The 25,428-nt window shown below is 37.6% G+C and overlaps 2 protein-coding genes across 3 annotated transcripts in view; one reads left to right on the plus strand and one right to left on the minus strand.

Moving 5' to 3' along the window:
* Window positions 1-25,428, minus strand: part of LOC124291333 (serine-rich adhesin for platelets-like) — a 148,829-nt gene that overhangs the window by 102,898 nt on the left and 20,503 nt on the right. The gene's annotated exons all lie outside the window — the stretch shown is intronic.
* On the plus strand, window positions 3,323-19,396 carry LOC124291335 (myosin-2 heavy chain-like). 2 transcript variants are annotated; one of them, XM_046728312.1, is made up of 3 exons: window positions 3,323-3,492; window positions 7,224-7,395; window positions 16,929-19,396. In XM_046728312.1, the coding sequence occupies exons 1-3, from the start codon at window positions 3,367-3,369 to the stop codon at window positions 18,350-18,352; spliced, it is 1,722 nt and encodes a 573-aa protein (XP_046584268.1). In that variant the 5' UTR covers window positions 3,323-3,366; the 3' UTR covers window positions 18,353-19,396. The 2 variants fall into 2 exon arrangements, with proteins under 2 accessions (XP_046584268.1, XP_046584269.1); XM_046728313.1 differs by lacking the exon at window positions 3,323-3,492 and adding an exon at window positions 6,403-6,524.

A 25,428-nucleotide genomic window follows, 5' to 3' on the forward strand; every position in this document is an offset into this window, starting at 1 on the left:
AAGTGGAACGCATAAGAAAAAGCAAGATTTATGGGTGTCAACTTGTTCCAGTGATGAAGGAGCAAGCATACACCCCGAAACGTCGTGTTATTCACAATAAAGAAGCTGACATCCACAAATCTTGCTTTTCTTAAGTTTTGTTGAAGAAAAGAATATATTCAGGCATTCTTGTCATAGCCCTAATCTTAAAAGTTATAGACTTGGTTGTCAGTGGATTTGTACACCCTCACCTACAAACACAAGCACCCATGGTCTCTGTGACCACCCTCCAGGGAGGACTCGGGGCTGGAAAAGGTTCCCAGCCACCAATGTTGGTCACAAAAGGTGACCAACTGGAATGGGTGGTCAGACTTGTTTGATAGCATGTCCCTGTCCCTATACACCTTACTGCTCACATTATCAACCACAGGGTAATTTTCTCTCCGTCACATAGTACAGCAAACTGTACCCACTGAAACACCTAACTCCAGGTACTCTTTATGCATAGAACGGCTTGTTGGTTTGTTGGAGGAGGATAATCACTAGAGTGTATAATGCTGCTTTAAGTCTTATATCTCACAGGGGACAATGAAAGATCAGAGTCTGTAAATTAATAAAACCTTTATGGATGAAGGACAATGGCTGTATTATATAGATACACTTGACATTTGTCGATACCACTCCCCAGTGATACAAGGGACGTCATGGCTGCACTGTATTTACGTCCTTTGGATAGATTTAGGCACTTTTTTGATTGAACATTTTAGCACTGACATATTGACTCAAACTATCCCAACATTTCAATATAGCAAATAACGCTATTATTATTTTGTATGTTTATGAACAGAAATTACCAACATTGAACTGCAATTAATTAAATTAAGGCAAAACTTCTTTCTGTTTCTTATTGTCTATTTTACCATGGTAACCTGTGAACATTTCTAAGAAAGTGAATTATCAATTTAGTGTCAGTATTTTAAATTTGTATCAATACAGCATCCACTGAATTACCAATATAATAAATCACACAACCAACTAAACAACTTCCAATTTTTTTTTTACATTTTATACAAATATGGAGGAGTAAAATGGCGGAACATTGGATTCAAAGCTCTTCAAAATATTCAAATTCCAAGAACACATTCAAGCATCATCATCATCATCATCGATGGGAACAAGCATATAACTAAATAGCTTCATTGGTCTGGTGGGGCGGTGGGGTAGTCTAGTGGTTAAAGCATTGGCTCGTGACGCCAAAGACCCGGGTTCGAATCCCCACATGGGTACAATGAGTGAAGCCTATTTCTGGTGTCCCCCGCCGTGATATTGCTGGAATATTGCTAAAAGCGGCGTAAAACAAAACTCAGTCAGTCAGTCAGTCATTGGTCTTGTGGTTTCTGAACAGCTGCTTCAGTGCATTTATTATGGTCAAAGTGCAAAGGTCAAATAATGGCAAAATACCATTACAAAAATGAACATATGTGTTGACACGACTACATATATACATAATGTATAGCAATATGAAAGAAAATGTCCAAAAGAAGATTCAGCATTCACAGCAAATGTCAATCCAATCCTAGAATATGAAATGTATATTTATTTCTTTATATATCAGGCCAAACCCTTACAGAAGAACTGCCATGACTGCAACTGATAACAAGAAACGGAATATTGAAGCATGTGAAGTTAAATACATTCATCATGAGAGAGAAATGTGATCAAAACTGTGACAAGCCTGATTCCAGATGTTTTTACATGCCTTCATTACATTAAGTATGACAGACAGTGATTCTTTATCTCCATGTCACATTATAAACTGTAAAGTTCGCAGATGATGCAGCAATTGTTGGCAAAATGAACGACACTGATTCTGAGGAACTGTATAAAAAGGACATTAATCATTTTATGACTTGGTGTGCAGAAAACCACTTACTCTTAAATGTCACAAAAACAAAGGAACTGATAACTGACTTTTGGAGTAAACCCACAGAAATGCTTCCAGTGATATTCAACGGTGAATGTGTTGGAACAGTGTCGGAGTATAAGTATCTGGGAACCTTCATTGACTCTAAGCTGAACTGGAACTCTAACACTGAAGCCCTATACAAAAAGTGTCAACAACGTCTTCATCTCATGCGTAAACTGAGATCTTTTAATGTTAACCCATCTGTGATGTCATCTTTTTATGTAGCATTTATTCAGAGTATTTTAACATTTTCCTTCCATTGTACGGGTACGGATCTCTCTCAGTTCATCTCAAATCTAAAATAGACAAAATTGTTAACGCTGCAAGTAAAATCGCTGGAGTCAGATTTGAATGTTTATCATCAACATATGAGCGGTAAATCTTGAATCAAGCTGTCAAAATCATATCTGACCGTACTCACTACTTAAATTCGGAATACAACCTCCTCCCTTCAGGCCGCTACAAAGTTCCAATTGTGAAAACTAAGAGAGCCCGTACATCCTTTATTCCAAGTACCATATCTCTCTTAAACAAATGTGAAGATACCTAAATCAAAGAATTTATGTAAATATGTTTCGTATCTCTCTAATGTGTCAGTAGCTCTGCTGATGTAACACAAATTCCTGAAAAGGCATTAAAGTATTATTCTATTCTATTCTATTCTATTCTAACTATAATTGTCATGAATAAATAGTAGAATAATATAAGGAAGTTCCACAACTAGCAACAAAAGCAACAAAGACATGTCCATAATCACAAGCAATCTCTCGGAGAAGCAGAGTCTATTATGATTCTGACCAAATCATGAGCATGTGTTTGTTTATGAAAACCAAAGCATATCCTTCCCATCAGTGGCACTCATCACGAAAACTTGCTGCGAACTGTCGTCTTAAAAAACCCATGTGAACATATGGTTAAGATCAAAACAGTAATAATCCATCAGACAACATTTTGGTCACTGATGTCCTCCACATGTCTTAGCATTAGCATTTTGAAAGCTTTACTGAAGCCTTAAATCATCTACCACTTGTAAGTCAAACAGTATTTGTCAAGGTGCAAATGCTAATTAACGTCTTCAAAGTCAAAGTTGTGTATGGTGCATGCCCACATAGATGTTATTCCCATGGCATACATGGTTTTCTGTCACCAGACTATGCTGCTGATATTTCATTCATGGATAAGTTAACAGCTGTCTTGAACCAACCAACTATGTATCTGTCTATACTGAATTATACATCCATGTCAATACATCTGCACCAGATGAAGCAATACACAAAAACCACAGATGAAAAACAAATGATTTAAAAACAGAATTCAGACACAGTAAAGCAATTAAATGGTTTTGTTTCTTTGAACAGTGTTTTACCGGGAGAATGAGCCGGAGAGACAAGACTGTAGGAGGGGGAGGAGGTGGGGGTAACATGGACCCCAGGAAGCAGGCAACTCTGATGAACTACCATCAGGCCATTGAGGACACAGTGGACCTGGACAAGGTCATGCCAGAGATGGAGGACATCTTCACTCAACATGAGAAGAGAGACATCAATGTGAGTCACAATAAGCAGTGTATGAAATTAGCCAAAAACCCAGCCAGACATCAGGGCTGGTAACTTCAAAATGTTACCAGCCCAAAATGGATTTAACCAGACCAGACACCAAAATATGGTGAATTTACTCAGATGTATGGAATATCTAAAAACAGTTACCAGACCATCGGGCTAGCTAGATGTAAATTTAGACCATCCGTCAGAAATCTAGCCCGTCTTGGGCGGTCGGACGGGCCTTATTTCATACACTGCAATAAGTTAGTATGTTTAACATATTCATGTGCAGTTAAGGTAAATGTTAAATATCTCCTCCATTACTTTTATTTTAAAACATAGACATTCAGAGGTTTCTGGATGCTACCACAGTATAAAACCTTAAGGACTCCCAGACCCCTATTGAGTTCAAATAGTGCAATTGTTTCAGTTACTATTCATAATTTCCACGACCAGTCAAAATTATCAGACAATAAAAAGGTTTGCTGAAACAGCTGAAAAAATGGCATGTTTCTGATAAAAAATGACTAAATGAATTATTTGAATATAACCATTGTTGAGGATTGGCACTGTGTCTGTACACAACATGTAATCACAATAGAATTAGACATCATGAATTACACATCATGAATGTGCATGCCACAGCCATAGGGGAAAACACAATCATTAAAAACAGTATCTCAATAAACGGACAAAATGGTAAATTGTGATTATGATAGAAAGAAAGACATCAGTGTCCCATTAGTTGTTTGACAAATCAATAAGTAAAATTTACTGATTTACAGAAAAGTCAAATGGTTGGCATTGCAATGGGACAATAAGACAGGTCTGAAAACAAAACACACCTTGACATGATTGTCATAGCTTTAAATCTGTACAATAATGAGAAGGTGAATTTCAAGATTTACCACTACAATGGGCTCTATGCCGTCTGCCTGAATGAAAGGAATCAGTGACAGGTGTGACAGTGACAGCTAACCATAGATGACAAAGTTAAGGGTATGCTAGGCAACACCAGGGACAAGGCACACACCCTTGTTATTACATTTTGATAGACAAATCAAGGGTTAGCCTCCAATTCACAAATTCACATTGAAGGTGGCACCATGATCAGTATGGGGTGGAGGTGTTATGGTGTGGGCTGTTACATACTGACATACAAGCTGCTTTAGGTCATGTGAGTCGACATATGACTGGCCAAAGATAAGAAACGATATTTTGCATCTTGTCCTTGCTCATTTTTTCAAATCATAGACTGAAATTTTCAACTGCAAGATGCCAGACCACATCGTAACCAGGTCATCACCGATTATATCTGTCAAGGGCATATGGACATTTGACTGGTATGATATTTCCCCTGATATGTCCCTAATAGAGCTCTTGAGGAATGTTCCTGGCTGACAGAGGGCATATGGACATTTGACTGGTATGATATTTCCCTGATATGTCCCTAATAGAGCTCTTGAGGAATGTTCCTGGCTGACAGAGGGCATATGGACATTTGACTGGTATGATATTTCCCCTGATATGTCCCTAATAGAGCTCTTGAGGAATGTTCCTGGCTGACAGAGGGTACAACAGACACCCAACACAGAACTAAAACAAGCTGCTTTCACAATCCTTTTGTAACTATCATTTTTTCATCTGATGAAGGTCATTTCGTTTGATTTGTGAAGATCATGAGATCTATTATTTGTACATGAGCAATAGTGAACTTATTAATCATGAAATAACAACCATAACATACAAATTCATATCACCAGCAATCAGTTTAATCTGATAAACATTGTGTCACTAGGTGGGAACCCAGTTGAACATTATGACTCCTTAGATAAGTAGCTTTAGTATCACAATTATCATTATAATTAGGGAATTTATTAACCTGATAACATTTCAATGTTAAAACAAATAATAAAACAACTTTCAAAATCTTATCCAAAAGCAAAAGTTGACAACAATTAACACAAGCATACCTTTAAAGATCTGAAGAGACATATATATGTTAAGCTACATCTGCATAAATGTCTATAATAAATAATTACGACATTAAAGCATTATCTGTATTTGATAATAGCATAAATTGGCTATGACAAAAATAATACAATTCACACATATACAAATAAAATTACACAGATACTTAAATACTAATGAGTGTAACAATGCATGAAACTATAAAACTATTGCATATTCTCTGTGGGTCATGATTAACTTTAAAACTATTGCATATTCGCCCTACTGTACTATATTGGTAGAAACATATAAATGCCATTCAGCCAATAGTAATGTCAATAGAACCCATACAATTGATAGCTTCAGTTGATGCATTTTGTTATAATCAAAGCATAAATGATGAGAATTTCTAACATGTCTGTTTGCTGGTAAGCAGGGTTTAGGGCTACATTAGATAAGAGTTACTTTCCTTTGGGCTGAATACCACAGGGAGGAAACTTGCAAACTTTGATATTTCTATTACATCTATTAATCATTATCAAGTATTAAAGTTGGTTCACTAACATATAATAATACAGTAGTCTTGGCTTCTATTGTAGTACTATGTAAACCAGCCCCATTAGCCAACCCATCATGCAAATATTTAAATAAACTGACAATGTCATTTTTAAAGCTCCCAAAATTCTCCATATGCATGAGATGAATACAAAATGTTCCTGTTAATTCAACCTGAAACCCACTTTCCTGTCTCAGGCTACAAAGGCAATCATTGCTCTACCATCAACACTGACATTTGAAACAGAAAGCTGATCTGTTCAGAGCTATGACAATCATCAGGAATAAATTATTTAAGGCAATGGCTTGTTCTCTCTGTGGCTGCTGTTGTAAGAAACCTTGTCACTTGTCTCAAGAGATGTGCTTTATTCACATTGTAAGTCAAACACAGAACCGGTTGTTAACAAACACATCTGTCAATAACCAGTCTTGTTGGGCCAATCAGTCTATTCGGATGGTTAAATTCCTGTCCCTTAGACCATCTTTATAACCATTTACTTTACCTGCAGCAGCCACATCCTGCACTATGACAGGTAAGGTAGAACTCACCATGGAAGTAGCTACAATATAAGCTCATATTCAGTACTTTGTTATTGTCTCAAATATCATCATTCGTGGAAATACTACCTTGTAACACTTTTGATAAAATCACCATGTAACCTGTAGGGTGTCCATATCTTGTGGCTTCAAAACATATCTTTGGGGAAAGAGAAACATAAAAATACAAGGATATGGGTGGTTACAGAGTTTTGGACCCATAACTAAGATCAGGAGGTGAATGTTCTTTCCAAATTCCAATTTCAAATACCTTCTTTTATATTTCCTCAAAATGTTAAGTAATAAAAAAAGAGTTGACAAAAATAAAGTGGACATGTTTTAATATCAATATATCAGAATAGTGATATGTATTATTATATATTTTCTCAATATTTTAATATGATATAGTAAATAAGCTCTTATTTTAAGAGTCCTGCTTTCATACATAAAAATATCATTACTGACAATGTCACTACAATGACATTAAACTCATTGTTTAGTTTGTTCCAACACAATATGGTAACAGACCTCATTGGAAACAGATGTATTTAAAAGGAGGTTTTTACTTGAGAAACTATGTGATTCAGGTATCCAGTAGTGGATCATTTCTGCCGTATACTAAACAAAGGAAGTTGAAGATAATAGTGTATTTTTCAAAATATTTCTTTCATCTCCCAAATGTAAATCCTCCACAGCACACAAAGGGAAAGGACCGCATGCGGAGGTTTGTGGACATTGTCGCCAGTAAAGATGATGCAGCATTTGATGCCCTTGTGAAGGCAGTACGTCGAGACAACCGCAAACTGGCTACCAGACTTGTACAGGGGGTTAAAGACGAAGACATGAGGCTCAAGCAAGCCGGGGATGGTGAGTTCACAGACATTACAACAGAAAGTACTAGTTCTTCTGATGTAAAACAATATTTTATGGATAGGTGTTCTATTGTGTACTAAATATGGAAAACTCACATATTTTTATTAAATTTAGTTTATGAGGCATCATGTTGCATGGGTCTATCTCGCTGCTTGGTGAAAATGAATGGTGACTCAAAAGTGTTACTGTAAATGCTTAAATTGTCTTGCTATAGTCAGTCCACTCCCATCGAAACTGAAACTAGTTCAGAATTATTACAAAGCAATACATTACCCCTTCTAGCAATACATTTTCTCTAAAATGGTAAAAGAAATGTTCAGGCCTTCTGTGGGTTGCTCATAAAGGTTACTGAGAGATTGGTCCAGATGAAATATGGCGAATACAGTACTGTTGTTGCTGCATCTCCTTTTATTCCTGTGGGCTAAAGATTGAGAAGTGGGGCAAATGAAAATATACACATGGAAAAAAGTATCGCAACACAGCAAAGTAATTTATCCAAGCCTTAATCTAGCTTATTATCTGCTCAAACTGACCCTCAAGGAATAAATACATGGCAGATCTAACTGCATAAAGAATAAAAAACTAGTATATTCAGAGAAGCAAACATGGCTAAAAATTGACTAGATTAGTAGTGTTGATAACTATTGAAGTGGAACGCTTTTTATAGATAGACAGCTTGTTTGTTGCAGTAGTTGCGACGTTTCGGTGTAGATCCTAACACCGTTATCAAGCAAGACACTCAACATTTGCACAAGGAGAAATATATACATGGCGGGTATTGTGTTTATACAATAGAAGAGGTTGATGTACAGTGTGTGACATGAGACTTGTTGTGATAAGAAATGATTGAAGCCAGTAGACAAAGGGTGGGTTATTCTTGATTAGGCTTGATTAGTTGATCGTGAGCCTACAAGCCAACGGTAAACCACCTACAAGCAACAAAGAAGACCCTTCAGGCGTCGTCTACCACATTCAACGCGAATGTGGTGACTTGTACATAGGAGAAACGTGCCGCCCCCTAAACCTGCAAATCAAGGAACATCAGACATCTGTAAAGAAAAAAGACTCCAAATCAGACATTTCCGACGACACCCAAGCCCACCCGAACCATACCATACTTTGGAACAACATCAGCATCCTAGAAGCCAATTGGTCAGATTACAAGATAAGAAAACTCTTAGAGGCAATCAACATCAAACGACTCAACCCGGCAATCAACAGAGATCAAGGTTTTTACATCCCCACGGCTTACGATCAACTAATCAAGCCTAATCAAGAATAACCCACCCTTTGTCTACTGGCTTCAATCATTTCTTATCACAACAAGTCTCATGTCACACACTGTACATCAACCTCTTCTATTGTATAAACACAATACCCGCCATGTATATATTTCTCCTTGTGCAAATGTTGAGTGTCTTGCTTGATAACGGTGTTAGGATCTACACCGAAATGTCGCAACTACTGCAACAAACAAGCTCTCTATCCATAAAAAGTGTTCCACTTCATCATACCAGCTTCTAAATGCCACTTAAGGAAGTTGATAACTATTGTCATATAACATTAAGCATAAGTGCAGTCATTTATAATATTCTGGCATACAATCCTCAAAAGATCACATAAGTATCAATGACCAAGCAAAATGTCAATATCTCTACTCCTCATTGACTGCATCAGACGTTGAATTTGACGCTTGACACTAAGCTGGTCTGTGGATAACAACAGACATCTTATTTTGAAGTGAAGTCTTGTGATTCTGAGATAGGCTGTATGCTAGGAGTTTTCACTCGTGGTCGACAGCCAACATCTCGTACAATATCCCTCAGTGACATGCCAGCATTCCCCATACCAATAACTTGCCATCTTTGAGCAGTTGTCATTTGAGGAGGACCCATATAATTTTGCTTATCAGCAAAGAAATCAATTGATTTTCCAAGTTCTCAAGCTGTAAGGACTGTTTACTAAAACTTGATATCTGCTTAATGAGGGGTTCACTCATCGTATGTGATACTTGCCTTCAATATTCAAAACAAACATAATTATGATATGAATATAAACTGCTTTTTGGGGGTTACAAATCATAGGTGTTGCAATACTTTTTTCCATGTGTATTCATTTAATTGTCAGTTGTGAATCATTGGGGTTGGAGAGGGGAAAAGGTGTGGACTAGTGGGTGGTGGTGAGGGTGGGGTAGTTAAAGTACTGTCGGAAATAGAAAAAAAATGTTTTTTCGCATTGATATCTACAATTTATGTAGTTAATATGTGAGGTGAGGTGAGGTGAAATTCGGTTTAACGTCGCGCTTGAGAATATTTCGCTCATATGACGACGTGCATGCGTGTGTATGTGTATGTGCGGCTGCTTGTACTAGCCCAGACTGAAGCTGGTTTTATAGTGCTAGCCCACTGAGATACCATGCCGCAGTGAAGCAGGAATACCCCACTCAGACACATTATACTGACTCCGAGCCGACCAGTCCTTGTTGTACCCATTAATACCGAACGCCAGGCAGGGACCAACAAGTACCATATTTTAACGTCTTTTGGTATGACGCAGTCGGGGATCGAACCCGCGACCTTCCGCTCTCCAGGCGGACGCTCTAACCACTACACCACGGAGGCGGTCAGTTAATATGTGTAAGTGTGAAATATCTTGTTAAACTAAGTTCGCCTAATTACAGTCTCAGTGGTAGGAAGATAGGAAACGTAGAAAAAGGACTTTACTGAGGAGAGATTAGTGCAGAAATGAGAAATGCGGGTTTTTTCAAAGTCCAAAGCGACTTATTTGGAACAGACCATGGCTTTATGCAAATTAGTGTGCGATGATATTATATTACAAAGGACAATTTTAATATGTCCATTTTGAAATTAAACTTAGCTTCATTATAAGCGATAGCTGACGTAAAAAATAATAACTATAATACTGAAACTATGAAGGATGTAGCTACCATGGAGTCCCACTATCACTATAAAAGATAACAAAAGGCACAACTTTAGGATCTGTTTGATATATCTATCAAGTTTTGTTGAAAATATTATATGTTTTTGAGTTGTGCTCCGAACGAAAGCAATCCTTACTTTTTGAGACTAAGTCCAAAATGTTTCCATGGAAACCAAGAAAAATAAAAATGCCAAAAATCGGCAAATAGCAAAAGGCACCACTTAAGGTTCTGTTTGATATATCTATCAAGTTTTGATGAAAAATATTATATGGTTTTTGAGTTATGCTCCGGAAACGAAGCCCACCCCTCACTTTTGGGATTAAGTCCAAAATGTTTCCATGGAAACCAAGAAAAATAAAAATGCCAAAAATCGGCAAATAGCAAAAGGCACCACTTAAGGTTCTGTTTCATACATCTACCAAGTTTTGTTGAAAAATATTGAACGGTTCTTGAGTTATGCTCCGGAAACGAAGCCCACCCCTCACTTTTGGGACTAAGTCCAAATCGTTTCCATGGAAACCAAGAAAAATAAAAATGCCAAAAATCTGCAAATAGCAAAAGGCACCACTTAAGGTTCTGTTTGATATATCTACCAAGTCTTGTTGAAAATATTGAACGGTTCTTGAGTTATGCTCTGGAAGCGAAGCCCACCCCTCACTTTTGGGACTAAGTCCCAATTGTTTCCATGGAAACCGGGAAAAATAAAAATGCCAAAAATCGGCAAATAGCAAAAGGCACCACTTAAGGTTCTGTTTGATATATCTACCAAGTCTTGTTGAAAAATATTGAACGGTTCTTGAGTTATGCTCTGGAAACGGCCCACCCCTCACCTTTTGGGACTAAGTCCGGAATCGCTTCCATGGAAACCGGAAAAATAAAAATGCCAAAAATCTGCAAATAGCAAAAGGCACAACTTTAGGATCTGTTTGATATATCTACCAAGTTTTGTTGAAAAATGTTGAATGGTTCTTGAGTTATGCTCCGGAAACGAAAGCAATCCTTACTTTTTGAGACTAAGTTCAAAATGTTTCCATGGAAACCAAGAAAAATAAAAATGCCAAAAATCGGCAAATAGCAAAAGGCACCACTTAAGGTTCTGTTTCATACATCTACCAAGTTTTGTTGAAAAATATTGAACGGTTCTTGAGTTATGCTCCGGAAACGAAGCCCACCCCTCACTTTTTGGACTAAGTCCAAATCGTTTCCATGGAAACCGGGAAAAATAAAAATGCCAAAAATCTGCAAATAGCAAAAGGCACCACTTAAGGTTCTGTTTGATATATCTACCAAGTCTTGTTGAAAAATATTGAACGGTTCTTGAGTTATGCTCTGGAAACGGCAAGCCCACCCTCACTTTTGGGACTAAGTCCAATTGTTTCCATGGAAACCGGGAAAAATAAAATGCCAAAATCTGCAAATAGCAAAAGGCACAACTTTAGGATCTGTTTGATATATCTATCAAGTTTTGATGAAAAATATTATATGGTTTTTGAGTTATGCTCCGGAAACGAAGCCCACCCCTCACTTTTGGGATTAAGATGCCAAAAATCGGCAAATAGCAAAAGGCACCACTTAAGGTTCTGTTTCATACATCTACCAAGTTTTGTTGAAAAATATTGAACGGTTCTTGAGTTATGCTCCGGAAACGAAGCCCACCCCTCACTTTTGGGACTAAGTCCAAATCGTTTCCATGGAAACCAAGAAAAATAAAAATGCCAAAAATCGGCAAATAGCAAAAGGCACCACTTAAGGTTCTGTTTGATATATCTACCAAGTCTTGTTGAAAAATATTGAACGGTTCTTGAGTTATGCTCTGGAAACGAAGCTTCCACCCTCACTTTTGGGACTAAGTCCCAATTGTTTTCCATGGAAACCGGGAAAAATAAAAATGCCAAAAATCTGCAAATAGCAAAAGGCACAACTTTAGGATCTGTTTGATATATCTATCAAGTTTTGATGAAAAATATTATATGGTTTTTGAGTTATGCTCCGGAAACGAAGCCCACCCCTCACTTTTGGGATTGTCCAAAATGTTTCCATGGAAACCAAGAAAAATAAAAATGCCAAAAATCGGCAAATAGCAAAGGCACCACTTAAGGTTCCTGTTTCATACATCTACCAAGTTTTGTTGAAAAATATTGAGCGGTTCTTGAGTTATGCTCGGAAAGCAAGCCCACCACCCTCACTTTTGGGACTAAGTCCAAATGTTTCCATGGAAACCAAGAAAAATAAAAATGCCAAAATCGGCAAATAGCAAAGAAGCACCACTTAAGGTTCTGTTTGATATATCTACCAAGTCTTTTGAAAAAAATATTGAGCGGTTCTTGAGTTATGCTCTGGAAGCAAGCCCACCCCTCACTTTTGGGAATAAGTCGAATTGTTTCCATGGAAACCGGAAAAAATAAAATGCCAAAAAATCGGCAAATAGCAAAAGGCACCACTTAAGGTTCTGTTTGATATATCTACCAAGTCTTGTTGAAAAATATTGAACGGTTCTTGAGTTATGCTCTGGAAATTCGAAGCCCACCCTCACTTTTGGGACTAAGTCCCGAATTGCGTTCCATGGAAACCTGAAAAATAAAATGCCAAAATCTGCAAATAGCAAAAGGCACCACTTAAGGTTCTGTTTGATATATATATCTACCAAGTCTTGTTGAAAAATATTGAACGGTTCTTTGAGTTATGCTCTGGAAACGGGGTTTCCACCCCCTCACTTTTGGGACTAAGTCCTGAAGTCGAATATTTCAAAAATAAAATGCCAAAAATCTGCAAATAGCAAAAGGCACAACTTTAGGATCTGTTTGATATATCTACCAAGTTTTGTTGAAAAATGTTGAATGGTTCTTGAGTTATGCTCCGGAAACGAAAGCAATCCTTACTTTTTGAGACTAAGTTCAAAATGTTTCCATGGAAACCAAGAAAAATAAAAATGCCAAAAATCGGCAAATAGCAAAAGGCACCACTTTAGGATCTGTTTCATACATCTACCAAGTTTTGTTGAAAAATATTGAACGGTTCTTGAGTTATGCTCCGGAAACGAAGCCCACCCCTCACTTTTGGGACTAAGTCCAAATCGTTTCCATGGAAACCGGGAAAAATAAAAATGCCAAAAATCTGTGAAATGCAAAAGGCACCACTTTAGGATCTGTTTGATATATCTACCAAGTTTCGTTGAAAAATATTGAACGGTTCTTGAGTTATGCTCCGGAAACGAAGCCCACCCTTCTTTAAGACTAAGTCCAAAACGTTTCCATGGAAACCGAGAAAAATAAAAATGACAATTATCTGTAAATAGCAAAAGGCACCACCTTAGGTTATTTTTGACATATCTACCAATTTTGGTTAAAAAATATCGAACGGTCTTTGAGTTATGGTCCGGAAACAAAATGATTATGGACGGACGGACGGACAGACAGACGGACGAGGCGACGACTATATCCCACCGCATTATATGCCGGTGGGATAAAAAAGAAACAGGTAGAAGGGGTCGTCTCAAAAGCAAATCCAGAACGGGTGTCGCCGACGATGGTGGGGTCGGGCAGGTGAATAGAGATATAAGCTGAGATAAGATAATCCTTTAGGGAAATAAAATGGGAAGCAAACAGCATGTCATAACAATTTACAAATAATATCCAGTCCTGTTGATCTTCGGGTGGTCATGCCAGCTATATATTTTGAGACATTTTAATATGATGGCTGATTTAAGCTTTTCCATGGGTATCATACCCTTTCACGTATCTCAACATAAACTTTATGATCAATAGATGAGACATATTCAACACACATGAAAAAGCATAAAGTATCTTTGAGATGACCCCTTGTGCTTGTAGGCAGGACGTGCATTTCATTGCCATCTATAGTCCGATCTATTGTTTTGAGCAGCTATTCGTATTTTTTCTTTTAGTTTTGCCCTATTTTACGAGTAAACATGCTGTTCTGGATATACTATTACGCATCCCACTGAATGCCCAGTTAGGCCGATGTGGCTTATTTCGATATATGCTATTTGTAAATTTGTCAAATTTAGGGATACAGAGTAACAGCCTAATAACAGTTTTTTTTCTATTTCCGACAGTACTTTAGTACATATATTTCTGCTGATGAAGTTTGTCTCTTTCTAAATATCAAAATTTATGTGTGTAACACAATCTCAAAATATGGGGATATTCATGAACTACTCCACCAATCAGTAGTGGGGATATGCATGAACTACTCCACCAATCAGTTGTGGGATATGCAGAACTACTCCATCAGTATATGCATGAACTACTCCACCAATCAGTCAACTACTCCACCAATCAGTTGTGTGGATATGCATGAACTATGGATGAACAGAACAACTCCACCAATCAGTTGAGCAGATATGTATTAACTGCTACACAAGTCAATATTAGAGACATGGATGAACAGCTCCACCAGTCAGTAGTGGGGATTCACTTCACTAATCACTGGTGTGATTTTACCTAAACAGTTTCTAATGAGTAATGAAGAAATCATGTGAATGACAATCTCTTGACAGAAGAGGTAGAATGACAAGCCCTGAGGGGCACATGTTGGTCTTCCTGCCAGAATCAACAGATTACAGTTATTTCTCCAACTTAACCCATGTTATGGTTGATTATAATTATATCATATAATTTTCATTATGACCTACAGTGAGTGAGAGAGTGAGTTTAGTTTTACGCCACACTCAGCAATATTCCAGCTATATGGCGGTGGTCTGTAAATAATCGAGTCTGGACCAGACAATCCAGGGATCAACATCACGAACATCGATCTACACAATTGGGATACGATGACATGTGTCAACCAAGTCAGCGAGCCTGACCACACGATCCCTCTTAAGACAAGCATGGGTTGCTGAAGATCAATTCTAACCCGGATCTTCACGGATTATGACCTACAGATGTTTTGAATAACCTTAGAGTTCCTGGCTCAGAATCAACTGCACCAACAATAGCATGACACCATAATGGTAATCGTAATGGTTAAGTAACTGGAGATATACATGAATAGTTTCAGGCCATCAATATCCACAAACCATTGGTCAAAATAATTTTCTAAAACCAAGTGTTTTCAGTTTACAACAATGCCTGCTGGTAATTTGAATCACTGTTAGGTTAATCAGTAGTTCATTAATATCTGCTGCACACCAGGCCCTGACCTACATCACAAAGAAAAATACCTGACCCTCTTGTGGAAAATTAAATTATAGATTTTGACATTTACATTGAATATCAGTTACCAGACATTTCTCCTCAGTATTGATTTGGTCCCATATTTCAGTTTGTTATCATCTAAAATATTCATTCATTAGCCATACAGGAATATGTTGAAACAAAGGCCAATATTACACACAGCCATATTGCATGGACAGAACAAATTTATCAAAGAAGATATAAGCTAAATTTGCAGATTCAAGCCATGGCTTTCAAACGTGTATCAAGTAAGTGTCTTGTTTTGTCTGTGAAATGATTCAAATCCATGTTTGGTGCATGTTTCGAATGTCAGTAAAGAGCAGTAATGATACATACCGTAATGATAGCGTTTCAGCTTCCTGCTGGGAATACTATGCAATGCTGTCTTTTACCCATGGGATTAAATTTAGTGAGGGAAAACATCAAATTGTGAGTTCTACATCTCTAGAATATGTTCAGCAGAATGGATATTGATGTTATCATATGCAGTCTTACGAAAGAAATCTACCTGGTTTGATCATTCAGATTGATCAGAGAAGCAACACTTTGGCATTGAAACTACTCATAGACATATCAGTTATATTATCAGGACATTGTCAATCTTGACCAGTTCAAACGACAACTGAAAACCCACTTGTTCAACATAGCCTTCACCTAAGCGCCTTTGAGCAATACATTGGAACAGGCGCTATACAAATATTAACTTTATTATTTATTATCATATTACAGTCTGTCAGTCTAAACCCGTGAAGATCTGGGTTAGAATCGGTCTTCAGTAAACCATGCTTGTCATAAAACAGGATCGGGTGGTCAGGCTTGCTGACTTGGTGGACACATGTCATCATATCTCAATTGCATAGTTCAATGCTCATGCTGTTGATCACTGGATTGACTGGTCCAGACACGATTATGTATAGCTGGAATATTGCTAAGTGTGGCATGAACAACAAACAAACAAACCAACCTCTGGGTAACATTGTCGGACTGACTGACTGACTGAGTTTGGTTTTACACCGCTTTTAGCAATATTCCAGCAACATCATGGCAGGGCGACACCAGAAATGGGCTTCACACATTGTGCCCATGTGAGGATTCGAACCCAGGTCTTCGGAGTGACGAGCCAACGCTTTAACCATTAGGTTACCCCACCGCCCGGGTAACATGAAAGAATAAAGAATAAAGCATAAAATGACTGTGAATCTTCAACTCAAACCTGCAACTGGTAGAACCTGCACATGTAATAATATAGAGGCTGTCAATCTTCTGTAACTGATCGTGTAGCTTACAGGTAATTGGTCTTGATAATTAAACAATGTACATATGCATATAAGAATTTACTTTACTGACTGAAAGTTTGTAAATAGTTGTGCATTTTCATATAATTTCAGGGGTGAAGCAGAAGATCGCATTAGCGCTTCTCACAACAAGAATTTCGGAGAGACAGAAGGAGACCATCATCTCCAATGTCTCTGAAGTGGTAGATTCGGAGCTGCACAGTAAGGCACTGCGTGTGAGCATCCCTGACCACAGAGCTAGTGCAGAACTTGACCAAATCAACACAAAACTTAAGAAGATTATCAACCTTGAGGTGGACCCACTTCTGTATGGACCAGGCTACAGGACAGACCTCAGCCAACAAGAAGCTGATGAGGTGGTATCCAAGCTACAGAGCATGCTCGTGGAGCTTAATGTCATTCAGGACTGTTACAGTGCACTGGGTGTACATGCTTTCTCTGGATCTGGAAAGGCTCTACCCAACATTCTCTGTCAAAGGATAGAGGAAACAAAAACATCCATTGGCATTCTCCAGAAAGAGAAAAAAGACCTCAGTAAAGAAAAAGCAGATCTGGTTAAAGAGAAGAGTCTGCAGGGAAAAGATGTTGGAACCTTGGAATCACGTAATCGCAGTTTGGAGCTTCATAACAGGAACCTGGAAGGAGAGTGTGCAAAACTTGATCAGGCTGTTAAGAAACTGACATCAGTAAAGGACAGTCTGGAGATTGAGAAACGAAAACTTCAAGATGAGAATTCTAAACTGGTATCTACAAACCAAGGTTTGCAGACTGAGGCATGGAATCTTGGACTGAACTTCAAGAGGGCAGATGAGCTGAATCAGAAACTAACACGAGAGAACCAGAAACTGTCATCAAAGAACAACCTGATAAAGAGGGAGTACTACGGTCCAAGTTCCACCAGTTCACTGAAGGCAGACAACAAGACGCTATTGGATGACAAGTTGAGGCTAAAGGCAGAGATTGGCAAGCTGGAGGGGGAGAAGAGGCAACTGCTGATTAGGACCCAGAAGCTGGATTCAGAAAATGACAACCTCCGTGATCAGAAGAGGAAGTTGATGATTGACAAACGTAAATACTGGGGAGAAAACCAACAGCTGAAAACTGAGGCAAAACGTCTTGCAATTGGGACTGTTCAACCAGTGCTGTTGCCTCCAATAGCTGAGGTCCAGGGAAGTAAGGGAAGTTTGATGGGTTCAAACCAGCAGTCAGGTAAAGGATACAGTGGTCAGGTAGGTCACAATGGCCCAGAACGTCAGACCAGACGTACAAACAACCATAGTCCTCCTCACAGCAAATCCAGCCCAGGAGTTGGAATCCCTGCCCGGAAATCTGTCAACAGCAACACCTTCACCAGTCCTCAAACTGGCTCAAGGAAAACAACCACATATAATTCATCTACTGGCAAATCCCAACTAAATCACCCAAAGTATCGAGCATCTGTTTATGACTACAGACCACAGAACAAATCCGTTCAGTTCAATACTTCACCTCCACCACGATACGGCAATAAGGCATAGTCTGTTCTTCATCACTCAACCTAAGACAGAACATATCGCACAGACTGTCAGATAGGATACATCTGTGCCGCAAGCATTACTAGAACTTCCATTTCTGAATCACCTTAGATCAGTTATTCAGGTACAAAGGTTTCCCAAAGCAACTGGTGACAATCAATCAGGCGGAAACAAAGAGACACTATTCAGACATAATCTATCATATTCTATATTGTTCCATAAGCAGAAGCAAAAAGTAATGACAGAGGTCATATTAAAATTGGGTTTTATATATTTATATTCATGTTTCATAACTTTAATTCAATTAAAGATGCACTTTATATTTTGAACTGACATATCTACCAGATATTCAAGGCTGACATATTAGATATTGGCTTGTTAACAAAACAGCAGTGAAACATACAAATAAATAATGCCTTTAGGGACTGGTCAAATGCAACATGTTATAGTTAGGATTACACTTTCTCAGTATGAGAGTGTGGGTTTGAATTCAGGGTGGGAGCCAACCCCCCAAAAGTACAAGAAAATGTACTTTGCTGAGAAAGTGTAATCCAAAGTGTAACATGCTTCAGCAGTGAAGCAATCTGAGTAAACTTTAAAGTGAATTTTGAACATACTTATTTCACGTAAAGATCAAGAAATCTGAATCTGCCAGCACAAACATTCTGAATGTCATTGCCTATAAACCTTCTATGGTTATACTGTTGGGATTACTTCTTTTCTGTTTTTCTCAAGTCACAATATAACATACGCATTGAACAACTTCCTGTACTCCACTTTAGCTGCTGGAGGACTCTCTTATACCACTTTGTTGATGAGTTGAAGAAATGTTTATTGTACAGTTATGTGTAGTCCTGCCAAATGCACATTATACCTCACATGGTATTAGAAGACTCACAATTGCAATAAAATCTGTTATATCTGGAACAGTTTGAGGAATGGAGGCATAGCCTTGCAGGTACAGCACTCACCCACTAACTCTCTTTCTCTTGCACACATAAACACACACACTCTCTCTCTCTCTCACACACACATACTCTCTCACACACACTCTCTCACACACACTCTCACTCACACGCTCTCTCTCTCTCACACACATACTTCTCTCTCTCTCTCACTCACACACACACTTCTCTCTCTCTCTCACTCACACACACACTTCTCTCTCTCTCTCACACACAGACTGACACTCTCACACATATGATTCAAGGCTGTCTAATAATAACTATATCTAACTTCTGTAATATCTATCTAAAGATGTGCAACAGGATATTTCAGTTAGGGGTGTTAGTTAGAACAATGCTGTTTGTGTTCACCTTCAATTTCGATGTTTCATGGAAGGTGAAACAACAGACCCAGTGGTCTATAGCATTCTCTTGAACTGTCTTGAATGATGAAGTATAAAGCATGTTCACATATACAAACATATATATGCAGAGAGCACAAACTGTTCAAGAAAAGACAGACACTGAATATATAAGTAGGATGCATCTTTACTGGAATATGTAGTCCTGTACCAGGATGTATATGGAATGACACACTTTGATCACAAAAGGAAGAAATAGAATATTGTTTTCCACGCCTCTATTTTTGTATACACTGAATGGATCTGCTCCTTTTGCAAGAAAACATGTTGTATTCTTGACTCAGTTTAATCACAACCAGGAGAGTGTATGTGCCATTGATGCGTACATGTATTTACAGAGAAAGTCTCACAAAATGTTGGGCAAAATAGAATGGGCACAAAAGGTTGTTTCCACATCACGGAACCTGAGTGTTGTCTGTAATTATTTATTGTCTGTGATACATATATCTGTTCTTTATACCTCTTTACACAAGTTGATATTTTAATGTTTCTATAATAATTTGTTATTAAAGCATTTTTCTCTACATATTTACTTTTTTATCATGTTATTATAAAAACAACCTGTGTGTTTCAACATTCAACTGTGTTCTAATTATCATATGAAATATGAAGTCACCATAATCCTGCAGAATTTCATCTTTATTACAGATTATTGTCACAGAACATATACCCTTCCGACTGGTTTTAAAATGATAACAAATTTTGTTTGAAGAAGGCTGTCAGGGCTGCCTGCTGATATGCTTTCCCTGAGAAAATAAGGAGAACCTTCTTTCTATTATAAGTTGAATCCTTCTCTCGAGGGTAATACGGTCTGATGTACGCATCGTACATCAGACCGTATTACCTGAGTGAGAAGCATACAACATATTTATCTTACAGCCATGTGAAATGTACAAAATATCATTTTATTTTATTTTGAATATCGCTACTGACTATATGACATGTAAACAAAATGGCATCTGTCTCTCGACTGGATTTTTAATATCAGTGAAACATATTCTGAGAAGCTTAAAACTGCTATAAAAAGTATGCAAATGATTCAATATATACAATAGTTAAATAAAGCAGTGAAAGTTGGTAAAATAAATGTGTACATAGTGAACTCAAAAACAGCTAATCGAACGGTTTTCAAACTCCTGGCATTGCACTGCATCGGACATATAATGACATCATACGATTGTTAGTGATACAGTTTCTCGGCGGAGAGTTAGGCGGTTACCGTGGTAGCGGGTAATATCTTTTCCAGTTGTCACCCTACCACCCTCCACATACTAACATTATTTCTTGTCTGGTGTCCCCAGCTGTAATATTGCTCAGAGGACTGGAACACTACACTCACTCACTCACTTAAATGACAGGGGCAGGTAAAGTAAACCCAATGAAGAACACACTGCTGCGCATACATAAATTGATACTGAAGCACTGAGGTGATGGGTTACCCTGGTGGTAACACATGTGATAGTTCATTAGGCAAGTGACCATTTTAGAGGAATCTTTTCACTGAGAAGTGAAAGAGTACCCAGCAGGATGAGATGGTAACAGTCCTGTTAACCTCCAGGCACCTGACAGGCAGTTTGGGTTGTATACTCCCCAGGGAGTTGAGAATAAAAACAGAGGAGTCCCAAATCCACTGACTGGGTGTGTACAGTCACATCTAATTATTCATCTGGTGAATAGAATCTGGTTTACTGTAAACCGATTTAGTATTATTATTGTTGTTGTTGCTATCATTATGTCGCTGTGTGGGTGGTAGGCACGGATGACTGGATGCACCCTGACACCAGTGATGAGTATCTTGGGACTGGCTGCCTACTGGAGCGACAGTTGGAAGTCCTAAGTTACAATAACAAGTGTTATTGCCAGACTGCACCAGAATACCTGCTTGACTTGCTTCCAAAACATTCACCATCACCATCCCTACCATCATCAGACAAACATCTTCTTAAAGTTCAGAGGCAAAAAATTATATCTTTTGTTCAAGGATACAGTTAGCAAGATCAGACATATAGTTGGGCAACATTTCCCACTGAACTTGAAACTTCCCTGGACTCTATGAAGAGTCATCAAAAGAATTTTCTGTTCACTAAAAGTACTATTTGAAATGTAATTACAGCAGCTTGGTCCATATTTGTATATACATCTGGTGTAGAACTTTGAGTATTCACAGCAGAAGTAGGGTTAAAACATCATACATTATAACTGCTTCCTTTGCTTAAAGACAGTTACTTTCAACACCCAGTCAGGGCTGTATTGTTTTAGTGAGGGCATATGTTACACAACATATCCAGTCAGTGGGAGTATTGATTAATACAAGTCATATCCCCGTCGACTACATCAAGGGAAGTAACTACTGCAGCCTTATTCTACACTGCTGAACACCTGTGAACATGATACCACTACCTTGAAGTGAGTGAGTGAGTATGGTTTTACGCCGCTTTTAGCAATATTCCAGCAATATCACGGCGGGGGACACCACAAATGGGCTTCACACATTGTACCCATGTGGGGAATCGAACCCGGGTCTTCAGTGTGACGAGCGAACGCTTTAACCATTAGGCTACCCCACCGCCCCTACTACCTTGAAGTAAAGTGGTGATGTTTTATACTGTGTAATGATCTCAAAAACTTGTTCTTTAAACATGAGACTTGCCTGTTTAGCTACCTGTACAACAAACAAACAGTAGTGTCACCTGCCACCATTTAGGTGAAAATTAAAGCATTTGATTTGATAAACTAACCTTCCAATAAGCACTTAAAATTACAAAAATGGTATACTCTCCCACTGTACAAAAATACCACAAATAGACAACATCAGCTACATTATGTTAGGAAAATCACATAACAATAAAGGTATAGTTTCACCACACTACTTGTAATTAACTTTGCATTCTCATGAGCAAGACCACACATCCATCTGTCTATCTGTCAAGTAATATCAGCTATCCCTTCATCTCATGACATTATTTTACACACCTCTACTGGCAAAGTCATTTGCAAGTATCATTGTATATTTTTTCAAATATAGTAAACTCAGTTGAATACATATACAGTCTTACAGATTCTAGCAAGACAAATGTGTGATACTCGATTCTGATTGGCTGAGAGCTCATCAAAACTGTACTTAAATGACAGTTTAAGGACAGCTAATTAAAGTGACCGATTCACACGGTATGACTACAACGTACTCGTTGACCCTATTGTTTGTAAACAAACATGTCTGACATCGGCAATTTCTACCTCAGCTGCATCTTTGGTGTTTTTGAAGTAAAGAGCGCATGGTTGGAAGAAGAATTTCTTGACCCTAATCCCAATGAAGAAACTACGGAGCTGGAAAATCCGTCAGCAGCGCAAAAGTGGCAGTATATTCAAACAGGGTCCAGATCTAGTGGGCATAACGTCGACAACACACGTCGGCCCACACGTCCTAACCTGACCGGTTCCGTCCCAGCCGTAATGCCCAGTCCTTCCACTTCCACTGTCCATGTATCCCACATAAAATGTGGCATGTCAGGTCTTTTCCGAATTGGGAACAGTAGGGTGGTTATCAACAATTATTTCCGTGAATAAAGTTAGCGGCGACTAAACTTAGCGAGTTCACGGCTTGAATTGGGGTGAGTCGATTGTCATAGAGTAGGGGAGATCAAGAATTCGCTTGAGAAAAATCAAATAATTTTTTTTATTTATGTATGCTACTTGTTACAAATACCAATCATACTTGTTCCTGAAAAAAAGCATTTATGTTGTTGAAAATGTCTTATTTTGTTCATTACACAACCTGTCCCTCAACGGGACAATTCCAAGTGATTTCCAGGAAAAAGGCCCCATTTCCGCCTTGTGTGCACTGTTCTTGGGTGCCAAACAGTTCGGTTTTAAAACGCTTATCAGTCGTGCTAGAATGAAGATAAAGCTACTCTGTTTTACATTTTGCGGTCCTTTATCGTTGATTTAAGACCGCTAAATGTTTAATTTAAAACCTCACGCTGACGCGTTCAGTTTTTAAATTACATTTAGCAGTCTTATATCAACGATAAAGGACTGCAAAATTGAAAACAGAATAGCTTTATCTTCTAATTAACAGACCCAGTCGTAACAGAATTTGGGTCATTCTCAAAATTTGCCCAACTTTTGGTCAGTAACACATTGCTCTGAAAATATTGTTTTCCATTTTTTTTCAAAAATCATATTATGAAAGGAAAATGTATTTTTGTAATGATGTAAAATGGTGTACCTGTTTGTTATTTTTGGGACAAAATTGGGTTTTTATCATCATTTTGAAAGAAAAACCACTGTCAGTGGACAGCGACATTACTTTGCAGTACCATAAAGTTTAAATTCCAGGGTATTTATACATATTTTTTAAAGATTTAGAATGAAACACCAATATTAAAAACACATTCCTGCATGAAATATTGAAAACAAAATGAAAATCACATAATTACAATGAATACAATGACTGTCCAAAATGTCACAGTCAGTGGTGTAACGAATATAAACTTGTGACATTAATAATTATCTCGTTTGAGTAAAAAATATGAAACACTAAATGGTCCCTTTACTGATGACTTTTTTCTCGTGGAGGCCAAATTTTATTTTGATGTTGAAGTTTGATGCAGTTGGTGAGTGTACTTTATATCATAACTTTTTATTGAGTCAGTGGTGTAACGTTGATTTCTTGTTCATGTGTTCTTTTTCATAAAAATGTTTATTTAAAGTACATCAAAGTTGCTAAAACATCAACATTTATGCCAGGTGGTCTGTGGTTAGGGAGCATTAATTGTTATAAAGTTCATAAAAGTGGGAATAGGTCAGTGGTGTAACTGTCAGTGGTATAACATGGGAAAATGTTACTACCACTGACATTTTTGTTACACCACTGACAAAATGTTCATTTAAGTCACTTGTTCACAAAACTCAACTGCTTTGCATTGTATTTATCCAGTATATTTTATGACCATTAACTCATGTAAAGTCTGTGAAGGTAATTTGTTCTGGTATATTAGTATATAAAGTTCAGAAAAATCAGTGGTGTAACAAAAAATGTCATTGGTGCAACAGTATTACTACAATATGTTCATTTTATTGTTTTAAATATTATTGTTGAAAAACCTTTTAAAATCTGAGCGTTTAAAAGTTGCTATTGAGCTGTTCAATTCTGTTAATGATCAATTAAAGGCAATTAATTTGAATTTATCGTTGAAGTTAATTCAATAAAAATCAGTGGTGTAACAAAAATGTCATTGGTGTAACCATATTACAACAATATGTACATTTTATTGCTTTTGTACATTATTTTTGAAAAACCTTTTTAAAATCTGAGTGTTCAGAATTTGCTATTGAGCTGTTCAATTCTGTTAGTGATCAATTAAAGGCAATTAATTTGAATTTATCTTTGAAGTTAATTCAATAAAAATCAGTGGTGTAACAAAAAATGTCATTGGTGTAACAATATTACTACAATTTGTTCATTTTATTGCTTTTGTATATTATTTTTTAAAACCCTTTAAAATCTGAGTGTTCAGAATTTGCTGTTGAGCTGTTTAAATCTGTTAATTATCAATTAAAGGCAATTAATTTGGATTTATATTTAGAGTGAGGTAAAGAAAAATCAGTGGTGTAACACAACATGTCATTGGTGTCACAGTATTCTTTGAATTTGTACATTTTAATCGTAACTGTTGATATCATTTGTTTTCCAATGCCACATGTTGGAAAG

Source organism: Haliotis rubra, unplaced genomic scaffold, assembly GCF_003918875.1.
Source record: "Haliotis rubra isolate DU_JTF1 unplaced genomic scaffold, ASM391887v1 Scf49, whole genome shotgun sequence".
Lineage (NCBI taxonomy): Eukaryota > Metazoa > Mollusca > Gastropoda > Lepetellida > Haliotidae > Haliotis > Haliotis rubra.